Genomic DNA, 24,636 nt, shown 5'->3' with positions numbered 1-24,636 from the left:
GATTACTGAACATGACCAGGATGGAGGTAATTCAGTTAAATCGAGCAGCTCTCATGACATTTCCCATAATTCAACTAACTCAGGTCCTGTGACATTAGGCAGGGCGATTATCTGTCGACTTGGGTGCAAACGAGGGTTAGGCTGCTACATGGAGCTGATGCTGTCATGAATCAAATCTGATGCCGACACTTTCTTCCACCTCAGATATGATGCATATGAAGCAGTTTGATGGTGTATTTATTTTAGAATTGATCAATACTACACTGCTTGCGTGTAGCTGTCTTAACCTGAATTGCTCTGTTATGATATTTTAACTTGATTCAATAAGCATGCATGAATGCGGCAGAAGTAGTTGCACGATCATTTTTAAAGGTCAAGTTATTTGACTTCCCTTTTGCTTGTGGTCATTTTTAAGAATGTTTGCTCGGGGGAAGTCCAGTTCAATGGCAGGAGGCTAACAGTTAGCATCTGCAGCATCCAGCCAGTATCCAGCACTCAGTAACACTGAGAGGAAGGTGGCACCACTACTGTCCTACAGAACAGCTGGGGGGAAGTGAAATAACATCACATTTTTCAAAATGGGTGAACTAGCCCTTTAGGTGTTTCACAGTCAAACAGTCATGTCAGCCTCTGCAAAAATCAGTGGTATGATGTAAGTTCGTCCCGTAACACAGCCACATAAATGATATATTTTTCGTGGCACATTTTATTTATTCATTTCAGTGTTGATGCATTTCAAGGCTTCAGTGCAGAGTTACAGTGTTAGTTTCCTAAATGCTGGTTCAGTGGCTTTTCCACCCTGAGAAGAAGAAAAAATCTGGGGAAAACACTAAATGTTTGTTGATGTTTGGTATGAAAATGGAATTGAAAATCAGCTATTTTCAGCTTCTCTACAAGCATGAGCAGGCAAACCCTCGTATATGTGCACACACAGAGCACTGCAACAAGTGGCTGACTGTTGTTTGGACATGAGAGCTAATAATTCGATTGTCATACACGCATAAACAAACAGGACATTTGTGTCTGCTTCACTGAACTGGCCTCTCACCCTGATGTCACCTGAGAAAACCTTCCTTGCCTGTGAGAGGGCACGGAAACATTTGCATAAACATCTTCATTTAAACAGAGCTTCTCAGACTAATCGGGCGCTGTCCCAGTGTTGTTGGGAATGGCAGTGTGTGTGTGTGTGTGTGTGTGTGTGTGTGTGTGTGCGCGCGCACATGTCAAATGTACCACACTGAATCTGCCATTAGCTGGTATTTCATGATGATGTTAAATTGTCTCAAAATTGTCAAAGATGGATGTAAAGGAGAATGTTTCGAATAATAAAAAAAAAAAAGGTGGAATACAGTAATTAGATCATTTGATGGTTGAGTCTACATGGTCCTCATGGTCAGCCTGAGCCACTGTTTCAATGTACTTATTCCACCCCTTTGTCAGTGGAGTCTACAGGGTCCTCACTTAAATTGGCCCGTGTCAGTTTTGCATTGTGCACCTTTAAATATCATTCCATGCCAAACGTGATATTGTTTGAGTATCATTTTGTCCCACCCAGATTAATGATAAATATAACAGTGTAGTCATGCATACCTGTGTGGAATCTAATCAAAATGTGGCATCGGAATCAATTTGGGCTAAGGACAAAAGTGTAGTATTGATAAGCTCTACAATAAATATGTAATAATCAAACTGCATCGTATCAGAGGTGGCTCACACTGACTGTAGCAGATCTGATTTTTCATAGAAGGACAGTATCAGCAAAATAATGTGTAACCCTAATTCATCCTGATCTGCCCTTTATTCCCACTTACTACACTCATTTCTTCCACCTTTGCTTCCAGTGACTGTTGACACAATAACAGAGTCTGAGCGCGGCGGGCTGCTCGGTGTGTCGTAACTCGTCTCCAGAACAATACTGGCTAGGGAGCTGGTGGTGTTGTGGCGAGGGAAGAATTATCTTGATGGGGGAGTGTGAGCGGAATGGGAAAAAAAAAAAAAAAAAACACAAGCGAAGGCTTTCGGAGAACTGCCTGGACTTCCCAGCAGGATGGCGTGGAACCCCTGGAGGTGACACTGTGTGTAAAGAGGAGCTCTGTATTTTGGTGTACAACAAACATTTTAACACTTGAGACGGGACAGTGCTGAAGCCGCATCACCACTGGACACCCTGCCCCTTATCCCACCTCTGACAGATGACATCATCCTTTATGTTACAGAATATTGCCGCGTCTTCCTCCCTGTGTTTTCAGTATCTGCCAAACCGTCGTCGACAATCAGTGTAATATTATCGACTGTTCATTTATGAGCATGGAAGTAAACAGCTGGTTGAACTTCCTTTTTTTTTTGATGCACTTCTGTTTGATCACTACCCTGCTAACTCGAGGGACTAACTTATTGACGATATAGGAGCATGTCCAAAAATCAATCATCTGTTGTGTTCGCTGCTGCAGTGAAGAGTGAGTTAGCTAGCCAATAACCATAATAAAACATACAATGGCGGGCTGGTAAATGGTTAACTACCACCAATACCAACAATCCTATCAATCCTATCTGCATTTCCATCAACCCATATTACTGTATTGAATAAAAATGGCTTCATGGGGATGGAAAAAGTCAAATGAAATCCAACAAAACACACTCGCTTGAGGTGAATAGACGTTTTATTCAATTTTTTTTAAAAATGGAGACACATTTGCATGCTAAAAACAAGACATGCACCTCGGATTTAATTAGGTGACCGTTTGCTGTTTGACCTCTGACCTCCAACAGAGCTGCAGTCATGGTGAGACAGTGCTAACGTCAACGGCCAAAAAAATGGCATTAGCGGATAAAGTGCGAGAGGCAGCAACAGGAAACTTGGCCAATGTTAAGCCGCTGTTGAAATATTGTCCATCTTTGCAAAACGAGGCACAGGCATGTAGCTAGCGAACAAACTCGTTGCCCCTAGCAACAGTCAAGATGATGCTGATGATATGTCGCTATGCTTTTTTGTGCCGTTTAATGAATCTAATGGGAGTGTTATTATTATCACATATTGGCTGTGTTCATCATCTGCTTTATCATCCCCAGTCGAGGCCGTTCCTCACCGTTACCTTACCTGACCTCAGCCTCACACTGGCTGGCAGCTCGTCAAGGTGAGTGACAGGTTTCGGGGCGGGAACTTGACTAACAAAGAGTGGGTGGGGGGGCTCCAGGTGAAAAGTTGCATATTGCAGCTTTAATCTGATAGCGGGAAGTCAGCCTGGATGATTCCAGGAAAGCGGGAAGGCGAAATGATGTGGCTGGCGTTTAGTCACACTAGGAGTTCACCCACTGATACTGATGATGATGATGATGATGATGAAGTAGTGTGTATAAATATAGGCATTAATGTGTTTACCTGTACTGGCTACGCGGGCTGTGTTGTGTAAATGTTGTCCCGCATTTTGAGGCTGCCAGAAGAAAAGAAAAAAAGCATTGATCGACTGTTTTTAATTGGTAGTTGGCCAACCGGATGACAGAACGACACACAGCTTCTTCTTAACCACTACATCATGGAATATAGCAGAGCAGAAATGCTGGTTGATTACGGGCAGTGACTCAACAGATCTGAGGCAGTATTATGGGGAAAACATCATGCAGATCACACTGATGGACAGGAAACCACAGACAGCTTCGTGCAGCCGTGAAGCATGAACAAGTGATCATGGAAGCTGAATCATCAGCCTCAGGGTGAAGGTGCACAGGGATGACTTATCGCCTGGCAAGTCTGTCTTGTTATCAGGGCATCTAGACGTTTGCAACTTTTCACACCCCAGCCTACGTGTGTCAGCCTTGTTTTTATCATCAAGATATGATCATTCTACCTAACAGCCACAACCTATCTATCAACCACATCTATTAATAGTAATATTCACAATAATTGACACCGATCACATTGATTAGAGAATAATAAGTGGTTGGTCATGGCTCTACTTTCTCACCAGAGGTTTGGCAGAAACTGGCCATGAGAACTGAAAGGAACCTTGCAACATATGATACACACTACCTGGCTGCTGATTTGATGTGTATTGTGATTATGTAATTACTGTGATTCTGTACTGCCGGTAATATTCCAATATTGTGCAATTTTAAGCTTTAATTTTTGAATTACTGTAATTAAAATATAAAAAGATGAAATAAAATAATTGATAAAAATAAATGTAAACTGTTATTTTTATTTATTTAAAATATTCAAGTTTAATTTCTTTTTTAAATTAATTTAAATTACAGGTAAAGTATGGATTCTGGACATAGCAACATAAATATTTAACAAAAAATAAATAAATGATGAAATTTGTAACTTTTCTAGTGTATGAGCAGGTCTGGGGATTTTGGTGAAAATAACACTTGATGCATGTTTTAATGTCCTGAACCATCCAAAAGGGGGGTAGAAAAGTAGAAAAGAGACAATTATCAATTACATTTACAAAAATCATTAAGCTACAAAAAACATTCAATCATCATCAACCATTTTTCATCATGTAAGTTGGCATCCTCTATCTTATGATAAATTCTAGGAGTTTTGGTCATATATCAGCCAAAAAAAAAAAAAAAAACGGTAAATTGCCTCAACATGTTTTCACCGCTGCGTCTCCATTGTTTCATTTCTCGTGAACTCATCCAGCCGATACCTAATATTTTCTGTCCAGCTGCCCCGATGTGCCTCACTCCTGCATGTTTCGACACTTGGAGTGCATCATCTTCCACGGAAACGAGCGGATGGATTCCGCTCAAGCCCCTGCGCCCTCCTCCATTTCTCTGCGCACAGGAGGGGAGGAACCGTGCGCCCTCGGCAAAGATGGTGGATAAAAAGAAAGATCGTGTACTCGATCACCTTCACTTTTTGCAATCCAGCGGCACGATGTAGCTCCTTAAAACAAGACAGCGCTGGGTTTTTTATTTCATTCTCAACTAGTCGAGTCCAAGTAGAAGCTTTCTGAACAGTAACAGGAAAAAAGGTAAGCAGGGCTCAAATTTGATGAAATAATACCCTGGAACTGATGCATGGTAACGTTGCGTTATCGACTATCTTTGCCCTCGGCAGACAGTCAAGCGCTAAAGACGCACGGCTCATCCGCTCGCCTCCCCATTGACGTCAGTCCGGTATCACATGAACGAGCAGGGACCAATCGGCGCGGCGCTGTCGGAGAGTGCTGGCTCCTTTACACCAAGATAGGGGGAAAAGACTGAAAAAAGGAAACCGTGCCAATGAACCTCTAATGACCAAAAGCAAATCCCACGGAGAAACATCAGCCGCCGCCATTGGATATTTTGGTGATTTTCTATTTCTTTCCGTGCGCCCCTCGCTGTGGATTATGCTGTTTGGCACCGGGCTGGACGGAATGGATAAGGCCATGGCCCTAACGTATTGAATAGCTCGCTGGTGGTGGTGGTGGCGGCGGCGGCGGCGGCGGTGGTGGTGGTGAAAGGGAGAAGGCGAGACGAGACGCGCACCGTGGAGACAATTCATGGGGCATTGTGCGGGGAGAAAAATGCTGGATTATTTGCCTTGTGTTAGAAATAAGATCCCGCGTCCCCCTTCGGATAACCAGCCATCTGAGACTGTTTAATGGCGCTTCTGCGCTCGGACTGTAATTGAGGTCGTGTATAGCGGCAGACCGGGTCTCCCCCCTGTCCAGCCCAGCTCAGCTCTCTGCCATCGACCTGATCCATTTCTGTTTTGTATTATTTTATTATCATTTTTTTTTTCATACATGTAGGCTCCGGATTCTTCTAACCTTGTGACGCGTTTACCCCCCTTCCCCCTCCTCAGGCTACCTTTCGGAAACAATAAACTGTTGGATTATTGAACTATGGATTTCGGCGGCGGCGGCGGCGGGGGAAACGAGCTGCACAACAACCAGTTTTATCCGTGCGAGGAGAGCAAGCCTCTGCTGGGGGAGATGTCGGAGGGGAATAACAACACCAAGCTGGGCGCAGGGCCGTGCAAGAGGTCCCTGCTCCACTGCAGCAGCGGGATGCGCTACAAGCTGCTCCAGGAGGGGGACATCCAGGTGTGCGTGGTCAAACATCCCCGCACCTTCCTCAGCAAAATCCTCACCTCCAAGTTCCTGCGGAGATGGGAGCCGCACCATCTCACCCTGACGGACAGCAGCCTGGCCTCGGCCACGGTGAGTTGCTAAGGGTTTTTCTTTTTTCTTTTTTTCCCTTTCTTTTCTTTTTGTCTAGCCTCCCGTTCGTGCCTACTGCATGAAAAGCAGCAGGCCCGGCGCTGCTCTTTCGTTTTCTTTCTCTCTTTAAATGTCCGGAGGCAGCAGAGGCGCACGGAGATTACGCGCGGCGCGGTTGACGCAGTTCACAGAAGGCAACGAGGCTGTTGATTTCACGTTTCCCGTCCATGCTGATAATATAATCGGCAACATTGTTCCTCTGCTGCCCCGCACCCCCACCCCCCACCCCCACGGCTCCAAAACCGCTCCCTGTCACAGTTTCAGACACCTACACATCTCCTCTTGACGGCCGCTCCAGCAGGCCTTGCGTCTCAGCCGCACCACATCCTTCTTGAAAGTTGGGGGGTGAGGGGGGGTTCCTGAAGGGCGTTCAGGCGGGTCCCCAGCAAAATGAGGAATGGCTGAACGCCACTGGGTTGTATTTCACTATGCAGGAGTGTATGGGCTGACCAGGAGCACAGTGTCAGACAGCTCCACAATACAAGACAGCAGAATGTTCCCATGTGCCGTGAAAGCTTTTGGGGACATCATCACAAAAAACATATTTATTATATTTATTTTTCCTCCTGCTTGCCAGATTCAGTGAGGTGAAGGCAGTGGAGGGCAGGGAAGGTAGAAAGATGCTCTCCAGTGCTTTGTAGTGTTTTTTCATGGTGGGTGGGTGGGTGGTGGTGGTGGGCAGGTGATGCAAACATACTGCCAGTAAAGCCAGTACCAGTAATCCTATCAATGAACTGGGAGTGACTCACACAGCAGGGATATTTAAAGAGATACATCGGTAAAACTGTTTGTGACTTCTGGTCAATCACCATCATAAGGCAGTAACCACCAATAGAAACTAGATCTGCACAAAATGTAAAATTTCACACCTGTATATTTATGCTAAATATATTGATAGCAATACAATATACAATATGACTATGGCTTCACATTTGCTCTCCAGTGCTTTGTAGTGTTAAGTGTAACAACAGTGGAAATTAAGCATTCATGTAAAAACAGCATAATAATAGAAACTGGATGTAGGCAATGCTGTCACTTAAAGTATTTTATTGATCAGAGCAGACCAATCAGTGTGTTAGGCCTAACTCTATACATAACGATATGATAATGATATATCATTCAGCCCTAATAGAAACAAATACAAGCTTCATTTTCAGGAAATCAGCCTAAAAAGGTGGAAAACTACTAAAAAAAAAAAGGAGGATTAATCCGCTGAGTAGCACCAGCAATTTGTTAGACACAACTTAAATAATTCAGTAAAATATATGTGTTATTGGTGCTCGTGCATAAAGCAGTAATATACACCTTGTGATTACCAGCAGCTTCCGGGATCATATGATGTCAAAGCTGTGGTTGTCAGTTTGGACCAATTGCAGTTCAGCTGAATGATGCCGAAATTTAAAAAAAAAGAAAAGAAAAAAAAAACCTTTATTTCCTCTTCTGTTTTTATCAACACGTCTGACATTTTCCGTGAGGCCGTGCCCATTGTTTTATCAACACACCTTTTTCAAGGCCTGTTTGGATGTCTGCCTATCACAGCCAAGCTGGAGCAGTGTGCTGGCTTTTCTGCACACACTGTTATTGTTGTCGTGAAGGGTAAACCCACTACCACTCACTATACCTGCCTTTGTATATGGACAATTGTGTTTCCAGGGCCTCTTAGGTTGACATAAGGCCATACTAAGTGAATGAATACTGATCACCATAGCAAGTAGTATCAAATTCATACAAGCTATGTTAGGATAAAGGCGTTTTAGAAGGGGAAAAGCCTGAATTAACACATTTAAAAAACATATATGCATGATTTTTGCTCCTTTTGGTGGTTGTTTGCCTTAACTGAATTGATCCTCCTTCATTTCACCGCTCAACACTGACACACTGATCCTGGCTGCCCGTGTCGCCTGCTGCTGTGCAAATGAACACAACGTGAAATGAAATAAGTTATCAACACACTTGAAGGATATTTGCGCCTGTTATGAATCTATGAAACTCGCTCGGGGAGATAACACTCGCTCACAAGGCATCACGTCATGGCAACTTTACATACCCGGAGGGGACCGTGCACAAAATAGTCCCTTTGCTCCTGGCGGCTGCATTACAATGTAAACAGCCCGTGCTATCTGCGCTGTTTACCCTTAAAGGAATACTGGCGTTTTTTGGGAAAGTGGCCCATTGCTCAGTTGGGCTGTGAGCTGATGAGACGACAGACTCCAAAAGGTGTGTCTGTCCACACGTTCATACCTTTCATGTTGACTGACAGCACGGCACAAGAAAAAAAACGCAAGGAAATGAAACCTTGCAGCAGCTCCAAAGCCAAAATATTCTCACATTAGATACATCAGCTAAACTCACCTTATAAATCCACAGGTCATATAATAAACACTAAAAACATTTTTTAAATATATTACCTAAGAATTCAAGTGTTTATTTGAGTGTTTAGTGTTTACATTTAATAATTCTACTACCACTCATATGTTAAAGTGACAGCATGGAGCCTACTATCACTCAGCATAGCACGTCCCAGAGTGCATGCATGTGGCTCCACAGCTGAGGGTCTACCGGGGACACGTGCATGTTTTTGGTGTCTGCGTTTCGGGACAGTCTCCCCAAAAATGTAGTCTGTTCCTTCAGGTGTAGGTGCGGCAGCGGCCATGACACCTCGCAGCTGCGGCGCTGTTTGACCCTGCAGGTCAGAGCTGCAGAAGCACGTTTCTCTCCCTCTCTCACTCACACACACACACACACACACACACACATGCACATACACGTGGACACGGTGATATCCTAATGAAAGGAGTCGCTACGATAGCACACTTGCCTGGAAATCTATTGTTCATACGTGTGTGTGTGTGTGTCATCCGTGATATCTGTGTTTATCTGTTTGTAGCTCACTGTGACATTAAACAGCCACAATCTCTCATACTGATTTCTATTATGTCTCATCTCCTCTGTTTATGACTGGCATAAATAGTCATTTTTAGTGTCCTTAATTTTTTTAAGGACACATTTTCCGTTCATTTCTAATCAAAGCGAGCACTTCCCCATTTTATTCCCTTATTATTTCAGGTTTGTGTGCCTGGTCCCCTGTGCTCTGTTTGGTTTTCAGTGGAACAGTGTGTGTCAGAGATCCTCTATTGATTGTGGCTGGTTGTGGGGAGCGGGGGCAGCCTGTGAACTTTGACTAGTCAACAACAGCCAGACGCAGTCATCTTTACAGAGGCGACGTTCTTCAACCCAATTAGTCAGCGCTCATTTCTGCTCAAGACAGTTTATCTAATGCGAGCTGTGAGTTCTTCACATGTTTTGTTTCCATGTTTGTGGTTAAGTAGTGGTAAAGTTCACCGATCAGGACAGCAGCACGCCCAGCGCTGTCACGTCTTTTTTCTTGGATTTCTCTGTCGATGCAGTTTGACTTTCTGTTGTCCGCTCAGCGGCGGTGGCCGTCCCGGCTCATTCAAATAACCCACTTCTCTCTTGTGTTTATTCCAAACAAATCCCCGTCACTGCTGATGGAAATGTGGAGCGCGTCATTTCCTGTGTGACAGGATTTTCCCCAGAAAAATAAGTTCCCGCACATCAGCTGTTTTTGAATGTGGAAGTGCTCTCAAACTGGGAATAGCCTCAGTTATTTATGTGGCAGTGTCTCGGATTATTACATGAAAATGGAGCCATTTCTGAAGTGAGTTTACCCACAACGTCATTTTTCACTTCAGTCTGTAATTTGATGTATGAAATTTTGACCTGTCATTTTATGGTTCTTTTTGAAGTGGTTTAGTTGTAAGGATGTGACGTGGTTACAGAAAGGGGGCTCACCTCAAAGAGCCAAGGAGCAGCAAGCCGCTACCTGGGGACCGTCTCGTAAACCGTCCTGCAGACTCCACAACACACACGTGGAAAATCGCGGCGGCTGTCGTTTTATTTTGTCTTTTAATAATGCACCTCGCTGCTCTGAGGCCCTGAGGAACAGCGTTAGCGGTGCATTTTTTATGAACATATATTTAAATTATTAACATCAACTTATATGGTAACTCAGCTTACACTATCTGTGGGCAAACAAAACACAAGCATACAGCAGCCTCTGTTTGAACAGGGTTTGCATTATAGATACAGGAATCAGGATGTGACTAAACACTGTTGCTCATGTGTGACCTGCTGACTAATAGTAAGTAGTGATAGATTTAAGACGGATGTCTGCGCAATTTGACATAAACAAGCACCTTTGTGATACATTTTTATCGAAAACCCTCTTCTTCTTCACTGAGTTTCAACCCAACTTTTTTGTTCACACACTTAAATATTCTGTTTTTACATTAAGTGGTAATACAGTGAATTTATCGCATGCAGTTGAACACATTTACACTTTATGTTTGCACATTTGTCGTAAAACCTGAACCATTTCTGTTGCATCATACTGGTGTCTAATTTCAAAATGTCATAAATTAGAATTATCAGCTGTCTTACTGTGTAAAAAAAACAAAAAACAAACAAACAAAAAAATACAGCGGTGGCCTACACTGTGTGTGTGGCAGGAAACTGATTCAGTGTCTGCCTGTTGAAGCAACATCAGTGTAGCGCCCAGTGGTAGACGCTACACTCATTTAATGCTGTTGGTTCTGAAAAAAAAAAATGAGGATGCAAGTCATTTGGGGATTTTTGTGCCCAGAAATGCTCCTTATTGTGTGTGTGTGTGTGTGTGTGTGTGTGTGTGTGTGTGTGTGTGTGTGTGTGTGTGTGTGTGTGTGTGTGTGCAGACTCGTACACCACATTCTTGATGTTTTGTGGTGTGTTCCAACTTGTGACCACGTCGACAGCGCAGCAGCAGAACCAAAAATACAAGCATGATCTCTTGTTTTGAAAGGATTTGTGCAGCCTCACTACGGACTCCTTAACACTCGGTGCTCAGATCTTGACTAACATTAGCGAATACGGCCTTACAGTGTCAGGGCTGAAAGCACGGACATACATTCCTCCATGCAGACACTTGAGCATGAATTATGTTGAGTTATAGAAGGCTCTACTTTCTGTTCACAGCTCCCTCTGAGTAATTTTTTTTAAAATCAGTCCCATGTCATGATGCATACATGAGCATACACTGCAAAAATGCAAAATCTTACCAAGATTATTTGTCTTATTTCAAGTCAAAAATGTCTTATTTCTAGTCAAAATATCTCATTACACTTAAAATAAGACATGATCAGCTCAGAAATAACTGGTTTTAGACAATTGTCTCTTGTTTCAAGTGAAAATTCACTTGTTTCAAGTGAAAATTTGCTTGTTTCATTGGCAAAATTTGCCAGTGGAAAAAGTGAAAATTCACTTGAAATAAGTGAAAATTAGCTAGAAACAAGAAACAATTTTGCCAATGAAACAAGCAGTTTTCACTTGAAACAAGTGAATTTTCACTTGAAACAAGAGACAATTGTCTAAAAACAAGTTACTTCTGAGGTGATCATGTCCTATTTTAAGTGTAATGAGATATTTTGACTAGGAATAAGACATTTTTGACTTGAAATAAGACAAATAATCTTGGTAAGATTTTGAGTTTTTGCAGTGTATAACACCACAAAATGGTGTTTATGGTTAAGCTGCTTCAAAAAAAAAAAAAAAAAAAACTTATCCAAACACACTTTTTTTTAGCATTGGCATTGAACAATATTATCCACATACAAAACATGAAACATGAGCAATAGACAATTCCATGTTCCCTAAACATAAAAAGATGAGTCCTCTATTGCATTAAAAATACATTATATGCTTGAAAATGGCTTATGAACAAATTACACTGATTGTAGGACTTAAGAAACACAGACTGTGGTGGCATGGTGTGTTTTCCCTTCTCCGGTTGACGAAAAAAAAAAAGCGTGTGCCCCCCTGGTACTCAGAGAAAAGTGATTGGGCACAGCAGGATTTTAGGTATTTTATGGGACGGCCACCGGCACCATCCAAAGTTAGAGGACGCGCCGGACGCCAGTCACCTAACTGGCTGAGCGGCGTCCAGTCAGCCGGCACTAATAGAAAGGTAGTTGACTGTGGCTAATGGTGCACTCTAGGTGAGTATTAGGATCTCTGCATGCAGCCAGACAGCTGAGAGTCTCTGTGTGCAAATGTGTGTGTTTCGATAACCCATAGTGTCACGAGTACATCGACAAGTGCGTGTGTGTGTGTGTGTGTTTGCGTGTGGTTACAGCCTTCATGGTGCGATCATCTGTCTGGAGCTCGGCTCATCCACGGTGTCACACATTCTGAATTCTGCGAACTGCGAAATATGAGGAAGGGGGGGGTTTTGTTTATCAGTCTGAGGGTGAAGCATGAATATACATTTCCTGGATTTAGTTGTTTTGCTTACTGCTGAGCAGTGTGGCTTATGTGGGCTCAGGAACAATGCTGACCCACTTTGTTAATAGTAAGGCTGTTTCTAAAGAGGGAGAGTGAAGAGCGCTCACTCTCGGCGTGCGTGCGTGCGTGCACTTTTCCCGAGCGCACGCCGAGTCATTTCACGAGAGCGAAATCCCGCCGCAGCAGCGCCGCGAGAAGCTGAAGCGCGGCTGCCAAGAGGTTTTCATGACTTTCAGTACCAATAATCACACGAAACCCTCATTTAAGTCGACCACAGCGATGCTATTTAAATACAGATGAACCTCTTTAAACAGCTGTATTTCAAGCAGACACATGAGGCCGCAGTCATTTAATAAGATGTCGCCCCACACGGCAAGATTTTAGGGTTATTGTAAAGCCACCTACATTGTTCATGGTCAGAGTGAGTCCTAGGGGGGGCATAGTCATTTTTTGAGTTTATTCCTAGCGGATTAAATTACAATGAAGTGAAATTATTCCTCATTTGACTTGGGGGGGATCCCTGGAATCCCGCTGAAGACGCCCTGGGAGGTCCCTCAGCCCCAGTCTGGTGCCGTGTCCTCGGTTTCCATGTGATTTCTGCTCATTCAGGAAAGGGTTGCGCGGACGCCTCCGCCTCGATGAGCTCTCGGGGGGACGAGGTATGACTGGCTTCCCTCTTGACAGACCTGCCCCGTCTGCCACGTCCGTAGTGAGAAATCTAACCTGCATCACATTTGCGTAAGAGGGGCGCGAATGCAAGCAAGCACTTCCTGTGTCGCGCCTTCCCCACAAAAGGCCCGAGATGAAAGGAATCTGGTTGCTCCGATAGCTCCAGGGGCTCATTATTCACAGAGAGGCAAGAGACGGGAGCTTTTCACAAGAAAACCAGGGAGGGGCCGAGTGCCTTCTGTGTGTGTGTGTGTGTGTGGAGATTCACGGATCCGTGGTGGGCCAACCTAGCCGACCCTTGTTTGGTTGCTACTGTACTTTTTCTAGGTAGCTGTGTGGTTAGTGTGTGGAACAATGACTCTGGTAACCTTTTTCTTTGAACTTGTGAAATGTATCACACGGTGTGATCTTTAAGAGACACCCACTTCGCACCAAAGAGCAGTCCCTCACCCTTTGAATGGGCCTGCGTGGCTTTACGTTTTAATCGATGCATCCGTTTTCATTGCCACAGTTGTTGCTGCCTTCAGGTCCTCCAGAAAACCTCAGAATTTTGGCTTCGGGAGTCATAAAAAACACTGTGTCATGCATTTAAGGGTTTAATTTTAACCCTTTATAGGGCAAGTGACTATTTTTGGTAATTTCCGAAATTTTACATATGAGGCCCATCCCCTGTCTCAGTTAGTTCAATAATCATTTGGTCTTCACCCAGCCAATCAGCAAAGATCGCTCTACATCCCAGGTCACATGATTGTGGCATTTGACCAATCTCAATGGCTACAAAATGAAAATTTTTGAAAAATTTTATAAAAGTAATAAAGTCCTGTCGTGTTCTCTAGTAACAGTCTAAGGTTGTTTTTTTGAATTTCAAAGTATTTCAATGAGTGCCCTATAAAGGGTTAAGGGTGTATTTTAACTATATACTTAAACAAAAATTATTATTAAACATATTCTGTATCTGCATGGCTTCACTGAAGCTATTTAACATTTGATACCGGTTGAACGAGTCAAATCAATCATACAATTGGTCCCGTGGTTGCAGCATCACATCAAATAGAAAATAGATGTCTTTTGCATGATTTTCTACACATTTCCCTGTGTCTTTGCACACCTCCGGGTCTTTACTAGAGGTTAAAATAAAGTTCTGTGGGTTTGAGCAAAGTTTGGCTGCACAGCAAAGACAAATCCGCCCACGGGTGTGGCAGGGCACAAAAGGGAATTTCTAACATGAAACCTGAAATGCATCGCTTAAATCAGTGGCTGCCAGCGACCTTGATGCTCTCTGCGTGTTGCGTTCACCACCCACCTCTTGAACATCACAACTCGGGCATCGCCGACGACTCCAGCGCTCCTCGTAAATGCCGCCGTGCTGGCTCGCTCGTCCACGCTTCGGCTGCGAGACGTCGTGTCTGACTGCAAACCGTCGTCCTGAAACGTGTCCTGTCGACTACGAGTTACAATTAGGAATCTGCGATATGCGAGCGCAGGAGTGGGGAACAGGACGGACTGGAAGACAAGGTCTGAAGTAATGAACAGAGAGAGAGAGAGAGAGAGAGAGAGAGAGAGAGAGAGAGGAGGATGGAGCGAATAAAGTACTCGCATATCTGTCTGTGGTACTGTAGCTGTTTTGGGGGGTTTTAATACAAAATAAAAAGAAGGAAAATAACTAGTAGTGGAGACATAGTGTGAACTGGCGTGCACACACACACACACACACACACACACACACACACACACACACACACACACAAAGGCCTCTGAAGGCCTCTGGGCAGGCTTCCAGGACAGAATGCAGCACATGTTCATATTGAAATACTGGATCCTCCCAGTTTTGTTTGAACAATGCAGCCATTAAGCAAAGATTTGAGTTATAGCTGGGAATGATAGTGCTTTCTGCCATATTGATTTATTATATTTGGAATAGATTGGAATTGGACTCCTTCCTCTTATTCTGCCTTGTTGTGTGCGTCTGAGGGTGATGGATCATGTGAAGAAAAACAGAGAAACAGAACAACATAGAACGTGAGGCGCAAAAAAAATCCTGAGGGGAATGCAGGCTGCAGGCTCGCCCTGCCCGTTTTCTGTTTGAGACTGTTTATAGTCGTGTCTTTCAGGGAAACTGTGCGGCCTGTTGTTTCTGTCTCTCTCTTTTTTTTTTTTCTTTTTTTTTTAAACCATGGTAAAAACAGCAAATTCAGTCGCCGGAGTGAGAAGTGAGACGGTTGTCTTCTCTATAGCTGGCTACTTGTAAACGTCATCATAGAATGAAAAGCTTTTTTTCTTCCAGCTGGGCCTTCCCGAGTGCTGCATAACAAATAAAATAAAGTCGAGGTCTTACTTTTGTGAAAGTTTGACCTCACACCTCAGCGGCAATTTTAATCCTATTTGCATGCAAATGGCTTTCAACGACGGCACACAGAGGGACCTCTTCATTGATTGCTTTGCATGGCCTGCTGCCATACAGTATTTACATAGTGATATTTATATTATTATCCCAAGAGCAAGTGCGACGCACCCATACGGTCAGAGCTTTTTACGATGGCAAAACAACACCGGCATTTTACAGTAAACCACATTGTTGTATAAATGGGGCCTTTTTCTACAGGCCCATATGTAATATCCTACCCACTGTGTTTGCTATTGAAACTGTATTTTCCACAGAGGAAATGAAGGAAATGAAGCCAGAAGGTGAGATAAATAACAATGTGATAAGATGAAAATAAACATATCATTTTTATACCTAACTGATAAATAAGCGTGCAGAGAATATGTAGTTCCTCTATATAAATAGAGCATATAAAGTTGTATATACATTGTATATATACTAAAGTTGTGTGTACTACTAATTTATATATATATGTGTGTGTGTATGTGTGTGTATATATATATATATATATATATGTATGTGTGTGTGTGTGTGTATATATGTGTGTATATATATATGTGTGTGTGTGTGTGTGTGTGTGTGTATATATATATATATATATATAAATTTATCTATTTATTCATTTTTCTTCATAAGTAAAAGGAAGCTAACCACTACTTCAGAATTAAAATAACATTAAATAACCATTACCTTTATCCATAGCATATTTACCAAATGGAGCTATGTTATTATTATAGTCCAGGAAAACTTTTTATTTTTATTTTTTTGCCTTTGCAACGTCATGGACGCTCTTGCTTTGGCATAAAAACAGCAAGAAAAGCCAAATCAAGCCCATGCAGCCATACACAGACCAAGATTATGTAACAAGACATTTGATAAATAGATGTCAGGGGTCAAGTCATGTTTTTAGCTCACTGTTTATTATACAGATGACCTTGGCACGCCGTCAAGACGCTGTCAGAGGCAGAGGGGGTCTTTGATGGCCAAGTTTGAAACGACTAGCGTGAGGCGGAGAGCGAGAGCGAGAGAGCGAAACAGTGGAAGAGACAGAAACAGAAAGAAGAAGAAGAAGAAAGCAGAGGGGAGGATGACAAGATGGGAGACGGACAGGCACAAGTTAAAAGATACTCAGCCTGTGGTGTCATGTGGCTTGAACGGAACTAGATTATCCGCCCCCATGGCTCATCATATGAGCCTGCTCTCTACTCTCTGGGCTGCGTTTAACCACAGGAACATTGCAACATATTAGAAGCAGTCGTAGGTCCCACGGTGCTGCAACACCGGCCTCTACACGATTCCACATGTCGACTGATCACCTCTTTATTCACCGAGCTGTCGTGTCCTCACTCAGGTCCTCTGAGCCTGGGCCCGTAGGCTGCTCCGGCACCCGGCCTTCAAACAACAGCTGACAGTGTCTGTGGCTCCCAGCAGCCCCCCTGAACCCGGGAGGCTGCCCGACTCGAGCTCAGTCTGCGCTCCTGAGACTCGAGAGCTGCCTTCCCCTCCGCCATTCTCTTAAGCTGACATTGTGCGCCGCGCTGTCTTACGTAACACATTTATTCATCTGTTTTGTTTGTTGGTGTTTTTTTTTTTTTTTTTTTTTTTTTTCGAAATGTGAAGACAAGATGCAGACGCACTTTTACCAACCCAAAATGGAGGAGAAAAATAACACCAAGCTGAAATGCGAAAACAGAAAGTTGCCGTTTTTCTTCTGCATGTTGCCACTGCAAAACTCTTGAATTTGGGTCGGACAAGTTTGTTTTGTGAATTTCCCAGTTTGGGATTGTGAATTTCCCAGTTTGGGATCAATAAAGTATACCTATCTATCTATCTTTTGTTCTTTGAACTGGGATTGTGAGGCCCTGGTGGATTTGTTGGGGCCCATGCATGCCCCTTGTTCAATATCCAGCCAGCACAGGGGCAGATCTGGTTTGTGGTATTTTGGATAGTGAAATTTAGGAAGGTGCTACGCAAATAAAGTCTTGCTTTGTCGCTTCTATGTTGCGAAACAGAGCTGCCCAGGAGATGATTTGATTGCTCAGTCCTGGGCGATGGTAATATTTCTATTTGTAGAACGGGTGGTGGAAAGATGTTTGGTGGACAGCTGGGTTCACTACATTGATTCTCTTTCTGATGTGACTGTGTGTGTGTGTGTGTGTGTGTGTGTGTGTGTTTTATTATGTCCCAAGTGCCAGAGTGTTGAATATGGACCTGCTGTTACAATGCACAACCAAGGCCCGCACCAGCAGCACCATCACAGTTTATGAGCTTGTGGTTTAATGTTGTAGTGTTTGTTGGTGCTGTTTTTATTGTTGTGGTTGATGTCGTTGATATTTTCGCTGGTGGAGACATTTTTGCCGCTTTCATCGTTGCCATTTTTTGTCGTTGCTGCTGCTGTGCAAATGTTGTTTTGATTGTTTATTTTTTGAAATTTCATTGTCTGTTTTTGTGGCGCTGCTCGCGTTCGGTGCCGCTGTTTTGTTGGTGGTTGTGTTTGCGTTGTACTTTCTCGTTGCGATTGTTGTGTCTTTTGCTTTACTTTTATTTGTTTTTCTTTTTGCACTCCTTGGTCCACAGTCCAAGGTTTTCTCTTTGACTTAATCAAAGCCCTGTGCTGCTGTAACTTTTCAACCCCTCTGGTACGTAGTGATGAAGAAATAAAAAATTTTCACTAATTGTTACTACGAACTGACAGGAATCTTTGTGGGCACGATCATGTGACTGTGCATGTATTTTTGCTCGTGCATGCAAGTGAACTGATTTTGCGATTGAGATGTTTTCTTTTTCAAAAATGTAAATTTGAATTAATCCATTAGTCACCCAACCCATCCTTCAAGCAATAAGTACTTATCTGATTCATCTTTCTATTAGGAAACGAAGAAGAAAAATACCCATGAACATTATTTAATGCAAAAATATAAAATAAGATATAAAAAGTTGGATTTTTACCCATTTTGAAAATTCCTCTTAAACTGGTTGTTTTTATGTCGCTCTGCTATTACAGCCAATAATGTATTTTATTTGACCATTTTGGCGTCATGTTTGCCTGTATCTACAATATTAACTAGTTATCCATTGTGGTAAATGTATGTCATTGCATATTCGGGATATATGTCTTGTGAAACGAACTTTCCTCCATCCATCACCTGGTTCTTTATTCAGTTTGGACCACAGCATGGCCGAAACGCACTCAAGTCACTTTAACTCGCCGTAAAATAAAGGCTCTTTTGCTTTGAGCAGTGCCTTGGAGCTCCCTCTCCTCAACAACATTCAAAGCGAAGAGCAGCTTTACCTTCTAAACACGGAACTGCAGCAGAAACGCTCTCTGTCCTCCCTGCCTCACGAAGGTCAGCGGGGTGTTTACTTCACGGGTTTATGACTTGCCGTATGGTTCCTCCTTAACCAGAGGAGAAGTACGGCCCCTTATCGTTCAGGGAAGTGACTTTAACAACACCGTATTGTTATGTTAAGCCAGGCGACGTCATAGATTAGTCCGGCGGGTTTGCATGAGCCCTTAAAACACCAAACACAGCGTGCCCTTGTGGCTTTACACTCCGCCCGTGATGAATCCGCTGCTTTGTCACAGTCGGGGTCTCTCATATTCAGTGTGATCACCTCAGGCAACCTTAAATTCTGGGTCAAAGTCAGCCTTTTTTTTTTTTTTTTTTTTTTTTTTTGTGGCAAATTACTGTCGTGTGATTATAGGTGAACACAAAACTGGGGAAACACAGGATGTGAAATGATTATTGTTTGATAACGGGAACATTGTGAAATGTGCACTCGCATGTCCTCTCAGTCTGATTGTTATCCGCCCCACACGGTTGGTTTTTGGTTATCAGTGATATAAGCAGCAGAGCATAAAATGAATGCAAACAACTGGATGTGAACATTAGCAGCATGTAGTGTCCGCTGCGTCTCAGGTGGGCTCGATTTGGTTAAATGTTTATGCAAGTACATGCTCAAAAAAAAACAAAACCTGGCACATGTTGCTTATTTTATTTATTATGCAGCATTTGTAGGCGTTATGGCTGTTCATTCATATGACATTAGTTCAGTATTGCAAGGTGCACCTGAGCTTAAGTAGGTCCGAATTGGTTTGTGTGAATTTTGTCACTGAAATGGCGTGAGAAGATCCTGCAGAAATTCCCAGAAACGCATTCAAAGCCATATCTTAAAAATATATATATATATCACATCAGCAGAGCATTAAAGAGCAAAGTTCCCGTAAACTGCTAGTAGTTTACAGGAATCAAGTCATGTGTCAAGCGGACTAAATAATAATTTTGCATTAGCTATTGCTTATAGCTCCACTTTGTTCCAAGCAATGTGGAAGATATGAGCTGGTTCGAGTTATGATGGCAGTGACATTTAATGCAGGGACTTTCCCCGTAGCAGGTTAAGTTATTAGACATCCCGGCCTTATGAAATCTGTTTAAATTGTTTCCAGATTCCATTTTGGTTTTCCCCATATTTTTGTGTGTTCCATTTTAATTCTTCTGAATTCTGTGTTTTTTACGATTTAAAGCACATTAGGTCACCAGACGGTGTCTAATCATGTGGCGGATGGATAAAATTTCAGCAGTTTGATGAGAAAATATTAAAAATTTAATGAATAGCAATAAATTTGTGAGCTCTTTTTGCTTGCGCGCTGCCTCTGTGTGAGTGTGTGTGTGTGTGTGTGTGTGTGTGTGTGTGTGTGTGTGTGGAAGAGGAGCTGAGCCCTGCTCTGGGTGAAACAGCAGGCAGCACGCTCGTAAATGACAAAAACATTAAAAAAAAAAAAATCTGGCCATTTGCTTAGGCACTGTGAATTTATGCACATTTTGGCAAATTTGCACAACATTCCGCTTTTTACAGTGGATTCAATTTTCATTAACAAATTCCATGATTCCAGCCCTATTTCCACAGTGCAATTCGAACATGATAATACCGCTAACACAGCTCTGTGGCTGTATCGTACCTGCAGTGGACTGAACTTGAAAATGGCTGCTTGACCTTTGCAGGCTGCTAACATGCAGGAGCTGAGGCGACATGCAGACCTGCTGCCTGCACCTCTCGACTACATCGCGGTTTAGACTGAATCAATCAGCTGTTTCTCTTCCTCTCTGGCCCGGCCTCTGATTATCTCTCTGTCTTTCTTTCTCATGACTGTCAATATGTTTCCTGCTTTGAGTCATTAGAGGGCAATAAGTAAGAGTTTTACTGCCCCGTATCACCGAGTTTCCATAATACTGAGCATTAGTTGTGGTTTGCTGATCAATATCGGCGGCTCAATGATTACATGGCCAGCTGCTGAGATTTTGGGCCTTCAGAGCTCACGTTGCAGGTTCGTGCTCCTTTTTCAGAGCGCAGTCTTCTCAAGCTGCTTTGCATTTGTTGTAAAAGCCAGTTTAGTAGAAGTCATATTCAAAAATAAAGCAGTTCAAACTGTATTGGATAACCTGGGAAATGAATAGCCATGTGGATAAAAGTTTGCATTCTGGAGATACAAGTTATTCACCCAAGAGCCATGAAATAATTGTTCATATTCACGAAGCGGAGGTTTTCTGGCATGAACGTCACTGCCTGAGTGTCCCCGTCTGAGATGCAACATGATCAGCGTTGGTGCACTGAGCAATTTTTTTTTAAACCTGAAAACAGAGGTATGCTGCTTCTCTGTCTTCCCTTTTCTTTATTTCAGCACATCTCCATCCGCTTCTCCCTGGAAACAAAACCAAAATAAATAAATAAATAAATAAATAAATAAAAAATAAAATCCACATACGTCTCCATCCCATCCCCTTGTTTCTATGGTAACACAGCGGCGAGGAGAGGAGACAAGAGGAGCCGTAGCCTCCTCCAGCCCTCCTCCAGGAAGAAAGGCAGAATAGAAAGAGACAGTGCGAGAGCAAAGAGGAGCGAGGAGGAGAAGAGGACGGGGAGCAGGAAAGCAAAATCCAAAAGGAAGAAAAAGAGAGAGAGATAAAGGACCATAGAGGACAAAAGAGAGAGAGAGAGAGAGAGAAAGAGAGAGGGGAAGGTGGAGGGAGGCAGGCAATCACTGCACGCTCTTGTGCAGGGTGGAGTATCTATGGTAACCTGTGTTGGTTATCAGAAAATTGAAGCCCCTTCTCTGTTTGACTGTTTGTCTCCGGCGTTCGCTGCCACAACACGCCGCTCTCAGCCTCCTCCCTCACTGCCCAATTTCATATCACACCGTGCATTTTGTCATTTGAATGTATGTGCGTGCCTCCATTGTGCATTTTGGACACACACCTGGGCCTGAACACGCGGGCTCAGGTGCGCAAAAACACCGTTTGGCAGAGCGCTGCAAGCGCCCGGCGAGAGGCCGGCGTCTGCTCCTCCGAGGAAATGACACATCTCGCCCAGAACCAATATTTGCTGTAGACGGCGTCCGTAATGAAAATCCTGTATGTGTGCAATTTCACAACAGCCTTTGTCCGTGTGCGCTGCCGAGTGCAGAGGGGGGGGAGAGAGAGAGGGAACAGCCGGCTTTTGCTCTATCAACGCCACAGAGGGAGGTGTAAGATAAAGGAATGGCGTGTTTGTTCTTGGGCAGGGGAGGGGAGCCACCCGGTTGTTGTACAGAGAGCGAGATGGATGCAAATAAAGAGAACAACCAGTCTGCTCGATTTGACTGCAGAGGAGCTGGAGAGGGTGCGGTGGAGGGGTGGGGTGGGGAGGGGGGGGCATTGCTGCTGCTTACATATAACTAGTCAGATGTGTTTGTCTTGAGTGGAGCCGTGGCTGTGGCGGAGGGAAGCTCGCAGGCCGGACGAGGCTGTTTTCCACCGCCTTGAAGCAAAAGCAGACGAAAGGGGGGGGGGGACGGGATTGAAAAGAACAGCACGGCCACAAGTTTGACATATTTCACATTTCAGCCTTTATTGAGTTATTTCCACATTTAATCACCATTCAAACGTGGCATCAGTTTGCTTTGGTTTCAAAATAATGCTAATAATCACAGAGGCAGTTTGTTTGGATGCATTTTTTGTTTTATGTATTTATTTTATAATAATCAGTCGTTTGCTGGTTGCATGGGATTCCACCCGCATAAATAAATAAATGAAGGTTTTGTTCTGATCTGGTTGTTAGTCGGAGTAGCGGCAGTGCCAGTGGTTCAGCAGTTTCAGTGCGACATCAACAACAAGTGAAACAGTGCCTAGCCATGGCATAGCAACAGATAATAAAAATGCAATACAATCTATACAGAAGTTTGCAGCTGGAAGTCACAGCTGTGTTTGACGTGAAGCCACGCCCCTGTTTCAACGAGGCGGTTTTCATCGGACACGCCCCTTTTGGTCAAGAGAAAGCTGGTCAGTGCCCAGACAGAACGCCGAATCCCAGCCAACGGTGCTGTGAGACAGGAAAAACAGAGTGCAGTACAGGCTTTTGGCCATCAGGGGCAGCACTGAGCACTTGCTAAACAGAGTCAAATATATGGAGGTCAATGCGGTTAAATGCTATAAAGTGATCACCGCATTTGATTCCAAATACTTACAAATACTATTACTGTCATTGTTACATTATATTGTCATTCTGTTACATTTTAATTACTACAAAAGCTCATGTCTGCGTCCTAAATACGACTTTATTGGAGTTATTTTGTCGTCTCAAGTTGGCGCTCAACAAGAACCTGAAGAACTCTAGTTGTTGTTATCTCTGCTGTTGTCGTCTTAGCTGTTTCTCGATGCCACTCCGCTCTCGGTTTAGATATGTTAATTGCATTCAGTCGGTCCGTTTGCTCTGAATGTGCCATTGTCCGTGTGATCTCCACGACCTTTAGTGCGACCCAGCGCGTCCCACTGAAAGTTAGTGCCTTCCAAGTCAGCTGCAAGTCAGAGCGTTTGCTTTCTCCCATCCCATCGGATGTTTTGCTGTGATTTCTCCGAGTGTTTCAGGCGTTCTCAATAGCAGTATTGTAAAAAAGCAAAGTAACAGTAAAAAGTGGAGAAAAAAAAAACAATAAGTAACGAGGGAGCAGCGCAGCCACTGCAGATGACGTCTGCGGGGCCCGTTTGTGTAGATATACAGTTAATCTTCCATCATCAGTAATTGTTACAACGTAGTGCAGTGACGCTAATGCCTGAGAAATCAGCTGGTGATTCACTTGGTGACTACTCTGCATTTCTGACACTGACACACACCGGTCTTATTATAGACACATTGTGGCAGTAAACATTTTTCTTCAGACTTCTCCTGGGGCCCAGAAGATATACAATCTTGGTTTCCTTGTGGCTTTCGCTCGGCCTCGTTATTTTTATTTTATTTTTTTATTTTTTTCCGCTTCTCCCTCTAAAGAGTCTTCTGTTCCGGAGTCCGGAAACTTGTGGTAATTTGTCAGCCTTACTGTAATCAGCCAAACAGGTTGAGGCCTGTTATTCAGCTTCGTCTGCTTCCACTTCTCACAATGGTGAGACTGGGATCAGCCCTTTGCCAGGCTGCGGTGTGCATTGTGTATTGTGTGTGAACAATGACTTTGCAGGTGACATTTGTGTATTTGCGTGATTAATGGCTATTGCCAAATTGATTTTCCACTTTGTTTCAGTATTCAGTGGCTGTTTACTTGTGACTCCATGAAATGTGACCACAGCTGATAAATAAAAACTGCATGTACTGTACAGTGTCATTTGCTTGTCAGCTGTATTTGAAGATTTTATTTGACCTTTTATTTACCCAGAGCAGATGGCTTAGGATGTGTTTCTTTTTGGCTTTCCAGCTGACTGCCAGGGAAAATAAATGCCTGTTTGCCCTATGGCTCTGTTCAAATATATTGTACGCACTGGAAGTTTTAGACAATGGGTGAGTAATGTACTCTTGGTCTCTCTTTCTGTCTTCCCCAGCCCACTGGTTACATGGAGACGTCATTGTCCTACAGCACCATAGAGGACCTGCAGCTCCTTTCATGGGACAATGCTCCTAAATACTGTGTCCAGCTCAGCTTCCCCGGTGGTACCGTCCTGCTGCAGGTAACCAGCCCCGGCCTGCATCCAAGAATGAACTTTCTCCCTTTTGGCTTCACTTTTCAATTCACAT

The 24,636-nt window shown here is 43.4% G+C and overlaps 1 protein-coding gene across 1 annotated transcript in view; it reads left to right on the top strand.

Moving 5' to 3' along the window:
- Nucleotides 1–4,753: 4,753 nt before the first annotated feature.
- The window catches only part of cmip (c-Maf inducing protein), a 39,920-nt gene continuing 20,037 nt past the window's right edge, over nt 4,754–24,636 (top strand). Inside the window, exons 1-2 of the mRNA XM_030052808.1 lie at nt 4,754–6,152; nt 24,444–24,569. Coding sequence (XP_029908668.1) covers nt 5,835–6,152; nt 24,444–24,569 — 444 coding nt within the window. The 5' untranslated portion in view covers nt 4,754–5,834. The remainder of the gene's footprint in view (nt 6,153–24,443; nt 24,570–24,636) is intronic.

This window comes from Myripristis murdjan, chromosome 6, assembly GCF_902150065.1.
Source record: "Myripristis murdjan chromosome 6, fMyrMur1.1, whole genome shotgun sequence".
NCBI lineage: Eukaryota > Metazoa > Chordata > Actinopteri > Holocentriformes > Holocentridae > Myripristis > Myripristis murdjan.
This window is presented reverse-complemented; position numbering and strand designations above follow the sequence as displayed.